General features: G+C 39.7%; 2 protein-coding genes across 4 annotated transcripts; one reads left to right on the top strand and one right to left on the bottom strand.

Moving 5' to 3' along the window:
* Positions 1-1,390: 1,390 nt before the first annotated feature.
* Positions 1,391-5,732, bottom strand: rbm14a (RNA binding motif protein 14a). Of its 2 annotated transcripts, XM_059526497.1 has the most exons (4): positions 5,629-5,732; positions 4,483-4,846; positions 3,546-4,401; positions 1,391-3,178 (listed from the first exon to the last, which is right to left on the bottom strand). In XM_059526497.1, the coding sequence occupies exons 2-4, from the start codon at positions 4,829-4,831 to the stop codon at positions 2,902-2,904; spliced, it is 1,482 nt and encodes a 493-aa protein (XP_059382480.1). In that variant the 5' UTR covers positions 4,832-4,846; positions 5,629-5,732; the 3' UTR covers positions 1,391-2,901. The 2 variants fall into 2 exon arrangements, with proteins under 2 accessions (XP_059382480.1, XP_059382479.1); XM_059526496.1 differs by lacking the exon at positions 5,629-5,732 and having other exon boundaries at positions 4,483-5,273.
* rin1a (Ras and Rab interactor 1a) lies at positions 5,311-14,652 on the top strand. Of its 2 annotated transcripts, none has more exons than XM_059526494.1 (11): positions 5,311-5,696; positions 8,650-8,838; positions 8,931-9,045; positions 9,291-9,363; positions 10,863-10,954; positions 11,494-12,047; positions 12,121-12,622; positions 12,713-13,021; positions 13,688-13,819; positions 13,979-14,145; positions 14,232-14,652. In XM_059526494.1, the coding sequence occupies exons 2-11, from the start codon at positions 8,650-8,652 to the stop codon at positions 14,544-14,546; spliced, it is 2,448 nt and encodes an 815-aa protein (XP_059382477.1). In that variant the 5' UTR covers positions 5,311-5,696; the 3' UTR covers positions 14,547-14,652. The 2 variants fall into 2 exon arrangements, with proteins under 2 accessions (XP_059382477.1, XP_059382476.1); XM_059526493.1 differs by lacking the exon at positions 5,311-5,696 and adding an exon at positions 6,028-6,276.
* Positions 14,653-14,919: the final 267 nt, after the last annotated feature.

The following is a 14,919-nucleotide window of genomic DNA, read 5'->3' as shown; positions in this document are numbered from 1 at the left end:
CAAGAAAACAGATGGACCCTTTTCTTAAAGAGTGCAAACTGAAATCAGTGTTGCAGTGGGATCAATGATCTTGTGAGGCTGAAATTGTCTCAAAGTTGAGGTGGATGTGAGCTGGACGCATTGGTTACTCACCTACAAGACTATTGCTCTACTATCGGTCATCTCTGCAACCTTCTTAAGTACTCAAAGCACAGTTGAAGCGCCTCGTCTCGCCAACTGGAAGTGCTTCAAAAAGACTAAATGCCAGAGAACAAGCCAAGGCAAATGTCAGCCATTCTTCCCTCAAATTGTTTGGAGAAAAAAAAAAAAAAAAAAAAACCTTTGGAAACTTGGAATTTATTTCCAGCTCATCTTGAAAGCATACTGCGAGAAAACATACCTCAAAGGCACTAAAACCTTATATCATAAGAATCTGGTGCCAAGAGTCAGTATTATAAATATGAACAATGCAGTAAGTAGGTTTCTTCTGTCCAAATACCAAACCATGAGCATTTTGCGAAGAGATTTTAAAAATAAAAAATCCCCCTCAATAGGCACCAATCCAACCACACTGCAGAAAACAAGTGCCCTCCCCATTGTGTTGACTGTATTGTTAGTATAAACTGATGTTAGCCTGATCTGAGCTTCTCTAAACAGCTGTGCTATGATCATGGGGAAGTGTATAATCGAGGTGCAGGCGTGGTTGGGGTCAAATGGCTTTACCTTAGTGGGGAGCACGTCCGAGGCATTGTGGGGCGCTAATTCTCTTCCCCGTCAAGCTCAACTTGGCGTCCTGAGACCCGGGAGCCATTATAGCTGTAGTTAGCAAAAGGGAAAATGTGGCTGGAACAGCAGTAATAACAACAAGAAACATGTACTATTTATAATAATACAAAATAGATCAAATAATTTAATGTGTAGAATAATTTGTGTGGAGCTCTGGTGTGCTGCAAAAAGCTACACCACCACCACCTTTCCATCTGCATTCTATCACACATCAAATTAAGAACATTAACACTACAGAGGATGTTTGCCTGTGAGGTTTACGTAAAGAGATGAAGTCGGATGTAGAGTGGTGAAATTATGGGTTACATGTGCTAAGTGAGATTTGTGTGTGTACCCCACCATATTTCTTTGGAATGAAAGACTGAAGACTGCCTGAGGGGCATTCTAGGAAAAGAGGACATACATAACATGATTAAACAAACAATTATTTTGATCATACCTTCCAATTTCAATCATAATGCATTGAAGGCTATTTGAAGGGAAGCTCCCTAACTGTCATAACATCTACATCCCTTCAAAAATCCATTGCAGATGCTATGAAATTTTGGGTAGATTCCCTTCATAAAAGACTGAAACATCTAGCAATAGATACATGGACTTTAACCTGGATAAATTATTCACACACTTTTGGTTTATAATGTCAAAACATGAATGTTTAATTGAATTGCCTAAAATACTCATGAACTGGGACAACATATTTCTCCTTAAGAAAAAAAAAATACAATTGTATGAAGCACTTCACCCCCCACCCAACTCTTAGAACCAATTGCTTTAACTAGCTAGATGTCAGGCCTGAACAGGTTTCTCACTCCCCATTTTAAGTGTTTCCACCCCAAAGCCCCTGAAATCAATTCACATGACCCTAACGATAGAGACTACGATAAATGTAAATGTGAACAAAATAAATGGTCAGACAAACATAATGGTAATTGCCTGGGGCTACTTTCAAAAGAAACAAAAAGAACGTAAAATCCTCATTCTCTTTTAAGGTCATTTGAGCGGTTTCCACCCATACTTATAAGTCAATACTTCCAAGTATTCGGTCCATGTAAGAGAGGGATGCAAAGCCAGAGATGGCAGTCATTTGCACTTTAAATCCTGCAAAAACATGCATAATCGCTACTGGCAGAGTATAAAACCAGTTCTGTTTGCTATTTAGCAATGACACCTCGAACTTATTCAGAGTCAAGAGGCATCCGAATGGAAAACATTTAGAACAAATATGCTTCTCGACTGACAAACTCTTCCCTTTTGCAATGGATATAATATTTTAATTTGATTATCTTTTCCAAAAGATGATTTTAATATCAGTTTTAATATTGTCAAACTGGGCAGGTATAACCATCTGCACTAGTGAGGCAAGGGTTAGATCATTTAAGTACAGGTTTGTGGATTTGTTTGGTACGGATTCACCTTAATATGCCCAAATGCCTGCCCTTCCTCACTCAAATATGAATTTATGAAAAAGGCCCTATGTGTATGTGATGTTAATTTGTAAGCTAATGGATCAGTTAACATTGTGTTCTCACTCTCGCTCACACACACACAAACTTCACACAGGTCCTCTGCACATTCTAGCTAAACTATGCTGTCTGCCTAGTCACTGTGAAATTTAACATCAGTACAAGCCAAATACAATATGCTGACAAAATTTTGGATTAGGATATTTGACTGAGGCTTGCTCCTTTTTTGAACCATGAATTTAATAAAACTGCACCTGACCTGAAGTACTTGGTTTTACAAAAGTCTATACACAAAAAAGTTAATTTTCACAAGGCACTGTTATTTGACTTCAGAGAATGTCGGACCCGACAAAGTCAAACAGTATTTTATCTATAAAAGTGACGGCCGATGTAATTCTGAGCACTTCCGAGAAATTTTTTTTTTTTTTATTGAAAGTAGCTCAGAATCAAAACTTTCATGGCCATGTAAACGTCTACATTCTGCACATATGAGAGATTTAACATTTTGAGGGGGAAAGATAACTGCGAAATTACAATATCTGGGTTTGATGTAACAGTAATAATTCAATTAATCCCTTTCCTCTAGTTTCTTTTGTCATGTAGGACCAATTTTGACACACGCACACATTTTCACAACCAAACACGCGTGCACACACTTGTAAGGTGGTAAGGGCTATCGATATGGGGACTCAGATGTGTGTTGCTGAAGGTAATCAGGACGGCGTAGGAGGGACTCCTTGTGTGTTGAAGTTGGCTCATACACTCTTGGTGAAGCAGCTGTGCCAGGTGCGGCCATCTGTTGTGCATCCATTGGGCCTGGAGGCATCATGGGCATCTGAGGGGGTGGCGGCGGTGGATAGCTGTACTGGTACTGCTGATATTGCTGATATTGCTGGTATTGTTGGTACTGTTGGTATTGATGGTACTGTTGGTAGTACTCGGCATAGCACCTTGTATGGAGAAAGGAGAGTTAAGATGTGCTTTGATGACAAAACAATAAATATTGTTTTCCATATATTTAAATCATTTTTTATATATAATATTGTCCTAACAAAACCATACATCAATTGAAATTTTAAAAAATCTGACCCTTATGACTGGTATTTTGGTCCAGGGTCACACACACACACACACCTAAACATACATGTGTGTGTATGTGTCATTATATATATATATATATAATATATATATATATATATATATATATATATATATAGACACACACCTTTTGGTACATAATATTTAATTATGATAAAAAAAATTACATCCATCTTTATAAAGATCATTCATGCTGCCAAATATTTAGGATGCGGTTACCTTGCAATTGGGTCGCCATTTTTAACTGCAGGTAGTTCTGGACCACCAGGAGGTGTTGGGAGCAGGGCCCGTCGTTTGGGACGCACCTGGGAGAATTGCTGGGGAACTGGATCAGGCAGTAATGGGGCCGCACGCCGTATTGGACTTCGGTCTCGGTCAGATTTGGTCACTGCCTGCTGTTCGGCCAGCACTTGTTGTCCCTGCTCAAAGAATCGTGCCCTAGCGGCTTCAAAGATGGCTTGGGGGTCAGGTTCTGTGCCTCCCATGGTCCCATAAGCTGGACTGGCACTGTACACAGAGGAATTCGCTCCATAGGCAGGGTTAACAGCGGTAGGGTTAGCGCCCGGCGGTGCTTCTCCTTCCGTGGGGTAGCCATCCGCAGCTTGGTTCGTCAACGTGTTCATCACCTGGTCTGCAACAGAACTGTAGACTTGACTCGCCAGGGCACCATAGACTGCGGCGCTGACAGGTTTGCCATCAACCCTGGAAGTGGTCAAGTCTTTCAGAGCTGCAAACGTTGGGTCACTGCTCGCAGTGTTGTAGAAAGAGTTGTGGACACTCTGCTGCACCTGAAGGGGAAGTCCGGCAGCAGCAGCAGCAGCTGCAGCCAAGACAGCAGCCTGACTCTGGTGGTGCTCCATTGAAGGCCTGTTGATCGGGCATTCTCCTGCAAAGTGGCCATGTGCGCCGCAGCTGGCACACGGGACCTTGTTTGTGGTCGGCTGTATCTTTGAGAGCTCCACTGCAAGTGGACGCCCCATAAACAAGGTCCCGTGAAGACCCTCAATGGCTTGTTCTGCATCCTCTTTGCGCTCCATGTGCACAAAGGTGTAGCCTATTAATGAGGAAGGTTTTGCTGCAAGAGAACATGTCAATGTTATCTAAAAGCAAAGAAATACGCATTGATACGAAGCAGGTGCATTACACAAATACTTACTCTTTACTTTATCACAATCAAGCACTTTGCCATAAGCTGAGAAGAGATCATATAGGTCTTCAACTGAACAGGAAGCGCACAGGTTCCCCACAAATACTTTGGTGGAATTGAGAGGCCTCCCTTTGGATTCCTCAACTACAAGGCTCCGGCCGTGGTACTCTTGACCATTCAGATCACGGATGGCACGGTCAGCAGCCCCTTCTCCCTGCAGATGGACAAAGGCAAACTGCCTCAGTACAGTTATGTGCACCACTTCTCCATAAGGGGCAAAAAGTGCTATTAGGTCATCTTGTGTGGTTTCCAAATCCAGATTCCCAACAAAGAGCTTCACTGCGTTGTTGTCGTCCATTGCACCCCAGAATACCTAAAAATAGGGAACAAGCCTTATTTCTTACTTTTTGGCGGCAAGACCTAATTCGTTCTAAAACCAAACGGGTCTTAAATTCAAGGAGGGCTTATCAAACATGTGTTGAATTGGTTGAGCTTAATAAGGAACACTGAAACACCGCAATTCGAATTACGCGCGCTTCTTTTACATTTAGTTTCATTGAACCGAAGTGAGCTGTTGAAACAGAACAGCCACGTAGCTGCTTTTCATTTTTTTTTTTTTTTGTAAACAAGTGTTCTTTATGTCACAAGGGTGATAGACACAAGCAAAAAGAAAAAAGAAAGTCTCCGACCATTATAGCTATTATTATAGTTGTTTAAGAAGCCAATTGCTAGCCCGCAATTCGCAGGAACGCGCTGATGATCTGCGCTGCGCCGTCGTTTCTAGAAAGCGCGGAGCTCACCGAGTTTAGCGAATGACAACTGTCGGTGATTTACACGCATACTGTTAGCCAGCTGACTTTGATCATCTTCCTCGAAACTTTCGCACCTGTCAACCCCATAAGACGCACTATTTGTGGTCATATAAGCCTGGAAGGCACTAACATCGCATAATTAGCACATGCGTACTTTGCTAGCCACGCGCTAGCTTGTTAGCAACCATAAACAAGGAAATACAAAAAACGATCGCTGGTCTAACTCAATGTTAAAATAATACCGGGAATGGGTAAAACAAAATTACGAGCAAATGCTAATGAAGTAACTAATTCGCAGCACTATGGTATCCAACAGACAAAAGCGTTTTGTCTACCCTCTTACCTAACGCGACGGAGAGACTTCATATCCGTTTCCCGACTGTTTGGTGGTGTTCCTCTGGTATAGTCCGTGTGAGTACAAATACTGGATGGAAGGATCCGCACTCTGTCACTGTTATAAAGTAGGTTATAAAGTAGGCCTACACTTCATAAGCAAAGTTCACAATATTTTTTTAAATAATGTTTTTCGAAATAACTAACGGGATACACTCAGAGATACATAAATAAGTAAAAGAGTTGAGGATTCATGTATGAACTGGAAAGTCATAAAACATAATATTTGAATATATTTTCGTGACATTTGATGGAATATGAACGTACTGTGAAATATATTGTTTGTCAAAACAACGCATGCGCAAAACCAGGTGTGAAGCAACTTGTCACGTATAAGAAACTCTCTCCTCTGTAAAACACGTGTGGGAAGACGAAACATAGACAGTGTGAATCACAGTTTCATACTGACGCCTCTAGACATCTTTTCAAGCGTGTGGAAAGGGAAATAACAAGCAGCATTCCCCTCTAATTACATATCTCCTGGACTTTCCACATTTCCAGAAGTATTTCAGAGCATGTTTATGGATCTGACAATTTGGGAACAGTCACGAAGTGGTGTTATTTGTTCTTTTTGAATAACAGCGACTGATAAACAAAGGTAAGTGACTCTTCTTCTCTATAGCTTGTAGCATGTTTTTGGTTTTGACTATGTTTTAGTGCCATGTGGCATTTACAGTACAATACAGTAAAATATTAACCTTCTTCAAAGAGAGACTGAAGTTGCGCCCAGTCACAAGGCGTAAGATGCAGATTTGTTTATATATATATATATATATATATATATATATATATAAAATGACAAAAGTGTTTAATGACTTTTGACAGATGCTACGTTATTAAACAAATAACAAGAGACGTGACAATCCTATTAACTACTATGTTATTGACTACTAATTATTATTATAATGATAACTATTATTATTACTGAATTATTAGTTAATTACTATTAGTGAATTATATTATTCTGGGAATACCTTTTTCTAGCCTCGAATATGATTGCGGCTCATTTTGAAATAAAAGTACTGTGCCATGTTGCAAATAAACAGATATATATCCACTGTATATAAATGTACTGCTGTAATACTGTTACAGCTCCTGAAAATATCTTGCTCAGGTAAAAAAAATTTAAAAACCTCAACCTGCATTACAAAACCTAGATAACAGCAGTTCCTTCCCAGTGCATGCTTAAAGGCTTCTTTCTATCCAGTCTGGACTTGCTCTCCTCATGCCGAGACTCCAGTAAATGAGGCAGCAGTTATTTCAGAGCTCAGATGGACAAGATTGCAGTTTACACCCTGTGGTTTTCCATTTACCCCATATTCACCATTGGAATGGTTAACTTTGTTCTATGTTGTTTTCAGCAATTTGGTCAGCCATCCTTTTAAATCTGCACTATAAAACAAACTTGAAACTAAATAAGAAAATGTTCACGGTGCTGATTTAAAAAAAAAAAAAATTAAGTCATCAATCTCTTATTATTTCTTATAAAACAGTGAAGCAATTTTATTTTAAATATTAAAATTTGATATACCTTTGTGAACTTAATCGAAAGTAGTGTGCCAATTCAGAAATCCATTTTGATGTTATGTGACAAAATATATTTATTTAAAATATCCTATATTAAAAATTTTTTATGAAAGACCCATTTTGTTCATAGAGTAACCTTAAAAAATATATAAAACATACTCCATTATAAAACATTGTCAGAAAGAAAAAAAAACTAAATAAGTTGTGTACACTGACGTATTTAAGGTGCAAGTATTTTGTGTTTACACCAAAAAATAATGTATTTTTAAAGATTTCTCATTTTTATTTATTATTGACCCATAAGCAGACTTATTAAAATAATATAATAAACTATTATTAAAGACATGTCTCGGGATTAAATCTGAATAAAGTTACTAATGAATCGACAACATTCAGGGGGCTTTTTTTTTCAAGGAACCAAATGGTCCCTTGAGAGGAAAGTTTTAATATAGCACTTTATTTATTTATATATATATATATATATATATATATATATAATTTTTTATATATATATACTTAAGTACATATGTTCTTTATATTCCAAGTAACATCAAAATTATTATTATTTATTTGATTTGATTTTTTTTGCCAACATAATTCTCAGAAGAATCTAGTTAGGAGCATGAAGTTTTGGTAGCTGGCCTTTCCTAAATTCTAACCGTGGAGGCGTGTGTGTCCGTGGGTAGGGATGCTCAGTGGAATATGTAAGCCTCCGTTCCCATAGCAGCCTTTGGCTCTTGCCAAAAAAGTATTCCATACTGGCCCACACAGAGTCAACCTGCTACCCAACCTCACTCAACTAGTGAATAAGTTACTTTAGTGCTAGCTTTAGAGACTAGAGTGTTCATTATATAAGATGCATCAGTGAAGTTTTGAAACAATCATTCACTTTCACTTTTTATTTTTCTTTATTATTATCTTTAACGGAATAGGACAGATTCTCGTCAATGATAAAACGCCTTTATAACACACTTCTTGAATTTAGTACTAATTTCAGTTCCTCTTCACTTTCCGTAAAGTTTGGAATAAATGACGCTTCTGTTGTGTCGTCTTTAAGAACAATGCAAGTGTTTTTTTGAATGGTCTGTATGAATGCAGAACAAAAACAGTAGAGATGTGCTATTAGTCATACCGAGACACATGGTTCTCACATGGGCAGGAGAAAGACAGAGTCATCGAGGAGTTTCCCTCGGCCGTTGAAGAGCAACGGTCGGAAGGAATAAGTAGGCACATGATTGTGCTGAAAATAGTCATTCTAGGAAAACAGTTACAAAATATTAGATGTGTGCATGAATAAGTTACGTTAAGACTCTCTGACATAAAAACATTCCCTTGAACTGGTCAGAGCTTCCTGTTTTTTGTCATGTGCCAACACGAACATCCACAAATAAGAGAAACAGAGATTCATTGCCAAAGGAGTTGAAATCTTGCTGTCGTTCTGAAGATGCAGGGCGACCCGGTCTATGACTATCCTGACGCTCGGCCCGTGGGGGAGAGACGGACGTGTTCACAGAGAGGATCCCTGAGGAGCATCAGTGTACTGGACCGGCTCTTGTTGACGCACCCTGTGTGGCTCCAGCTCTCCATTAATTCAGCTACAGCTCTTCACATCCTTCAGCGTGAGCCCCCCGGGGTGAGTAGCACATTCAAACCACCATCTGTTTTAAAAACAGACGGTTACAGCAAACTTTAAAAGCATTTTTGGAAACCTTTGATACCTTGCAGACCTTCCTGGTGCGTAAGTCCAGTACATCACAGAAAAAAATGTTGTGTGTCCGGCTGGCAGACGACAGCATGCCGTCCTTCTTCAAACAGGTCGTCATCCGAGAAGAAGACTCAGGTGAGTTTGAAAGGTAACAGTTTTACAGTATAGAGATATATGTTAAGCTTGATGTCCTACGTGAAAACAAGCAATACGTCTTTAAGAAAAATGGCGAAAAATTTACATATTTAAATTGCATGTAAAATACATGTTACATTAAGATTAGTTTAAGTCGTATTATTCGTATTATTCTGCTTTTTGTTTTCAGTTGACACTTTTTTTTTTTTTTTTGTCCACTCAAACTATTCACTTTTTATCAACAGCCTTCTCTTTGGAAAGCTCTGCTATTAGTTTCCCAGACCTGTGCAGGCTCATTGCCTTCTACTGTGTTAGTCGGTATGGATTAGTCTTTAATATTTTGTATCTACAACCAGTGATGCGCGGGTCAGTGTATAAACAACCTGCACCCGACCGATGTTTTCAACTAACCCGCCCGCAACTCGGACCGCAAAAAAAGAAAAAGAAAATATTGTACCCGACCCGCTTCCTGGCCCGCATTTATTAAAAGTAGTAAATGCGTCGACCCTTTATATTAATTTAATAACGTAAATAGGCTATAGCCTACAGGATAATAAGCATTATGACCGCACACATAAGGCTTGCCACAAAGAACCGGTTAAAGTAATGATTATGAATGTGTCTAAATTAGCATGGAGACATTTAATTGTTTAGTAATAAACTGGTGTTTTCTGTGTTGCTGCTAAGATGAAGTTGACGATGCAGACTTGCCATGAACGCCAGAGAGAAATGAATTTACATAGAAAATTCATAATCAGAGAGTAGCCTATTTATTTTGGTTTGAATATTTTAGTTTAAAAGTAGACATTTCAAGCTTTCTGTAATATATTGCCTATATTTCTTTTTAAACCCACCGACTAAAAGATTAAGACATTACCTGACCCAAAATATCACCCAAAGTTTCTACAGCTTTTTCTTAGCTATTTCAGAATCTGGAACAATGACTGGGGCTAACTTGTTACTGCAGTCGGTAGAGCGATATGAATGTGATGTACGGTATGATAAATGCTCGTCACTTCTGCTGCCGAAACTTCGCCAGCCTGTGGGTCTTTTGGTTTATTGGAAAACGATTGCACTGATTTGCATCTTCTCTTTTTCGTGGCCACAGTGGCCATGGCTGCTTAACCTGACCGAACAGAGCGCGCGCTCTCAAATTTGAGATTGTTGAGGAGGCGTTCGTGCACCAGTCAACAGTTTGATTGACGTAGGACTATTAACGCTATTATTGCTCTCCTCTGCACTATTGGACATAAGTTAACAGTACGCCTATGGACGTATCCGTGTTTTTATTAGGCAGGGTCGAATGAAAAAGCGGGACAGATGCTCAGTTTGCATGAGGCAGGACAAAGGGTAAAACTGCTGTACAGTACAACGTAAAGCGGGACAGGTGGCCACTCTATAATTGCGCCAGTTATTCAGCCAATAAGTGTAGGCTTATGTATTTCAAAATTGTGTCTAGTACTATATAAATTACAAAGGTTTAATTGGCATCTTTATTTCAAACGATCCGATCGACCGCGACCCGAATATCATTAAAAAAGATTCTGGATGACTCGTAACTGTGGGTAACCGGGCATATGTATTTCAAAATTGTGTCTAGTACTATATAAATTACAAAGGTTTAATTGGCATCTTTATTTCAAACGATCCGATCGACCGCGACCCGAATATCATTAAAAAAGATTCTGGATGACTCGTAACTGTGGGTAACCGGGCACCCGCTCATTTTGGATCAACCCGCGCATCACTGTCTACAACAACAGCATGGCACTCCCCAAATATGACATTTCTATTTCATGATTTGCATTTATCTGTAGGGATGTTCTTCCTTTCACTCTGGAGCTGCCTGAAGCTATTGCCAAGGCTTCTTCACACAAACAGTTGGAGTCCATCTCTCATATGGGTGTGGGTAGGTACAAGATTCATAGTCTGTTGAAATGAAATGCAGGTCCTGTAACACATGATAGATCATTGCTTCTTGTTATTACATTACTTCTCATTAGGAATGTTTCTCGTGCAGAAAATCAGCATTTTAGAACAATGAAGGCTGGAGTATTGATGCTGAAAAATGAAAGCAGTAAATTAAATATACACACACACACACACATAATAAATGTTTACAATTTACACTTTAAAATTTTGTAAAAAATCAATTAAATTTGATTGCAAAAACATTGCAGTGTTTTTTTGTGTGTGTGTGTGTGTGTGTGTGTGTGTGTGTGTGTTTTACTGCTTCAATTCAATATTGAAGATTAACCTAAAGTAAAATAGAGGAAGTGTAGTATCCAGTATTAGCTAATATAATTCCAATGACTGATATAAAAAATTCTGAAATCAGCCAATATCGGATACACTCAGGTTATACAATTTTTTTTACAATTCGTAAATGTCAGCTAATATGTATAATATATGGATCTCCTGATTTCGATGCTCTTCTGTATTCAACAGAGTTCTGGAGTTCCCACTTAAATGTTCGGGGTCCTCGCAATGAACCTCCAGCCACTGACAAACTCGTTCCTCCAAGTCCAAGCCCACAAGACTGCTTAACGCCCATCAATCCAAACCCCACCCCGTTCCAGGAGCTTTGTCCGATCCAAACACGGAGACCCTGTGAACTAGATTACGGGTGTGGCAAAGGTTTATGTTTTGTCAATCCTCTTTTCCTACAAGACTACCCAGGTCGCAACACCATGCGCAGGCGTCATCATTTCAAAACCAGCTTCAAGGTTCGTGTCTCCACTGAAAATTCGGGCCCCACGTCACCTCCTGTCCTCCCACCACCTCCCCCGCCATTACTGGCTAAAGCCAGATTGAAAGCTGCAAAGCAGATGACCCCACCTGAAGCAGTTCAGGCCAGTGAGGAAGCTATCAAAAAGACTGTGGAGGAAGCCTCAGACTACATGAAACCTTGTGATTCATCACAGAAGAAAGCCAAGGTCACCTCTACTCTTTCTCCCACCGCTGAAGAAGATGAATATCAGATACCTAAAGCTCTTCAGAAGGTAAAGAACCTATATCATGAGACATTTTAGTTTAATTTCTGAATTGTTAATAACTGCCTCTTTGCGTTTTTAGGCCTTGCCAAAAGTCCTGGAGCAGAAAGGACAGAAAGAAGATGAGGAGGAAGAGGACGATGGACTTGTGCTGGAACAGCGACATGCTCCGTCTCTCAGTGAGCTGGACAGCTGCAGTTCCCTCAGCAGCCTCGACGAGACGGAGGAGAGTCCCGAACGTCCTCCCCTCGTACGAGGCACTAGCAACCCTGTCATGCCACCTCCCAGGAAGTCCATGTCTGCTCTGCGCAAAATGAGCGCAGCCTTCATATCCTTTTTCGCCCCAGAGAAGCGAGTGGCGCGGATGGTGGAGGACCTGTCTCGTGACCGTCGCATGGCATTTGGTGCTCTGGTGCAGGACTTCCTGAGGCAGCAGAGAGAGGCGCTGAAGCCCCACTGCTTGACCTCTGCTGTACAGCTGCTGCAGGATTTGCGTCTCTTCATCAATCAGGCCAAAGTTTTCCTTCTGGAATGTGGAGAGCTGGAACCTCCAATAGAAACTCTTCTGACTGAGAATGAAAAAGGTATTTGAGTCTGTGTGATTTTGTTTAATAATGCTGTCTGTATCATTTCACCAAGTTAGTGTTGAAATATCTTTGTTTTCCTGTGTGCAGACCAAGCACTGGAGAAGGCCATGTTCCGCTGTGTGCTGAAACCTCTGAAGCCTCAGATTGATGCGGCTCTTCGGACCCTGCACAAACAAGATGGTTCCTTACAGAGAATGATGGACAGCTTGCAAAGAGCCAAAGACACCTCACCACAGAAGCTCTTTGGGGTGAAAGTGGGCGTTCCTGACGCCCAGGAAATTGAGAAAATTAAGCACAAGCTGACTCTAATGCAGCGGGCGTACTCGCCCATCGACAAAGTGCTGCTGCTCTTGCAGATCTGCAAACTCATTTACAAAACCATGAAAAACAAATCAGGTAAGGAGTTCTAGAATAACACAGGTTCATTTCATATGTGTGGATTTATTCTCGTACTTACCCTACTATTCATAAATTCATATTATTTTATGCTCATGTCAAAAATACAGTTGTGTAATAATAATTATTATCATTTAAAATGAACGTTTTAAAATGTAATTCATTCCTTATGAAGTCAATGCTGAATTTACTTTAGTGTCCAGAGTAACATAATTCTTCAGAAATCATTATAACATGCTGATTTGCTGCTAAAGAAGCATTTCTTATCATCAATGTTGAAAAGAGTTGTGCTGCTTAATATTTTTGTGGAATCAGTTATGCATTTTTCAAGATTTTTTCGTAAAAAAAGAAAAAATTCATTTATTTGAAATAGAAATCTTTGTAACATCATACATGTCTTTAATGTCACTGTTGATCAATTTAATGCACCCTTGCTGAATAAAAGTATTAATTAAAAAAAATAACAAATCTTACTCATCCTTAACTTTTAAATGGTAGTATATTTGTGTAGGTGTAACCAGTAGGGATGCACAATATACTGTTAAGATATTGATAATTGGCTGATTTAACATATTGGATATTGAATTGTACATGCTAATTTCCCAAATATTTACATTTAGATTACCTTCGTCATCATCTAACATTTATCTATATTCTTAAAAACAGGGCAGGAATTTGGTGCAGATGACTTCCTCCCTGTTCTCTCATATGTGATGGTGCTGTGCAATATGCCAGAGGTTTCTCTGGAGGTGGAGTATATGATGGAGCTTTTGGAAAGCTCTTGGCTTACAGGAGAAGGTATGGACACAAACAGCTCCACGTACACTGCACTCAGATATAATTTTGAGTTACACAGCTAATCAGTACATGAATATATATATAGCTAACTTTTATATTTTTTACATTTGGTAAACTTTGAGTGATAGTGTTATCCTCTCACACTTAATTTTCTTGAAGGGGGTTACTATCTGACAAGTGTCTATGCCAGTCTGAGTCTGATTCAGAGTCAGCCGGAGGATGTGCCACCCAACGGCCTTACAAACCAGGCCAGAGCGTCTCTGAAAGAATGGAGCCGGCGTCGGAGCAACGAAACCACAAGTCAGAAAGACAACAAACTGCACCAGGTCAGATACACTGGTTGAACAAAACACATCTACTCTAACTGTGCAAGTATTGTCCAAAAAAAACACGTTTTGTTTCTGTGCTCCAGAGGTTTATAAAGGTGCTGTTTCAAGATGGGGACAGTAGCTTGGTAAAAACTCTCATGTGGAAGACTGCGCTCAATGGTGAGGCTATGGCTCAGCTCTGTGCTGTGAAGTTTGGAGTGGACCGGCCGGAGGATTACAGCCTGTACTGGAGGAGAGACGGGGTGTTAACGCCTCTCCCGCCTAACACCCAGATTCAAGACCTGCAGAGCATGGGTGTGAGTGGGGTTCCTCTTATTTACCAGGCGTCCAGTCAGGATGAAAGGTCTCAGAAGCTGAACAGGGGGAGCGCGGTGGATCTGACAGAGGCGGCTTCATAATATGGGACTTTTCCAGATGTCACACATGAAGGTCAAAGCAATTCTGCATTTTATGCAGCATGCCTGATTTGTCAAAGACAGGCTGATGAAATAATAACAGTATCCTCATAATTAGAGCTGTTTTCAACTGAATCCATTTAATGTTGACTGTAAGATTAGATTAAACCTCTAATAAATAAAGGTTGTTTTTTGGCATCCATGGAACCTTTCCATTAAACAATATGTTCTTCATATCAGAAATGTTCTTTAGTTTATGAAAATGTTCTTCACACACTGAGAAAAAAGTTGTTGTTTTTTCTTTCGGGGAACCACAAATTCTTCTATGGCATTGCTAAAAGCCCCCCTTTTGGGACCTTTATTTTTATGTTTGTAG

The sequence above is a fragment of the Carassius carassius genome, chromosome 36 (genome assembly GCF_963082965.1).
Source record: "Carassius carassius chromosome 36, fCarCar2.1, whole genome shotgun sequence".
Taxonomy (NCBI): domain Eukaryota; kingdom Metazoa; phylum Chordata; class Actinopteri; order Cypriniformes; family Cyprinidae; genus Carassius; species Carassius carassius.
The sequence above is the reverse complement of the archived record's forward strand: the minus strand, read 5'-3'. Positions and strand labels throughout refer to the sequence as shown.

Excerpts from the sequence above, each read along its gene's own strand:
- rbm14a (XM_059526497.1), bottom strand. The coding sequence starts at position 4,831 with ATGGACGACAACAACGCAGTGAAGCTCTTTGTTGGGAATCTGGATTTG. Across the intron at positions 4,402-4,482 it reads TGATTGTGATAAAGTAAAGA|CAAAACCTTCCTCATTAATA; the intron begins GTAAGTATTTGT and ends GTTCTCTTGCAG. Across the intron at positions 3,179-3,545 it reads AATGGCGACCCAATTGCAAG|GTGCTATGCCGAGTACTACC; the intron begins GTAACCGCATCC and ends TCTCCATACAAG.
- rin1a (XM_059526494.1), top strand. The coding sequence starts at position 8,650 with ATGCAGGGCGACCCGGTCTATGACTATCCTGACGCTCGGCCCGTGGGG. Across the intron at positions 10,955-11,493 it reads CATCTCTCATATGGGTGTGG|AGTTCTGGAGTTCCCACTTA; the intron begins GTAGGTACAAGA and ends TGTATTCAACAG. Across the intron at positions 13,820-13,978 it reads CTCTTGGCTTACAGGAGAAG|GGGGTTACTATCTGACAAGT; the intron begins GTATGGACACAA and ends ATTTTCTTGAAG.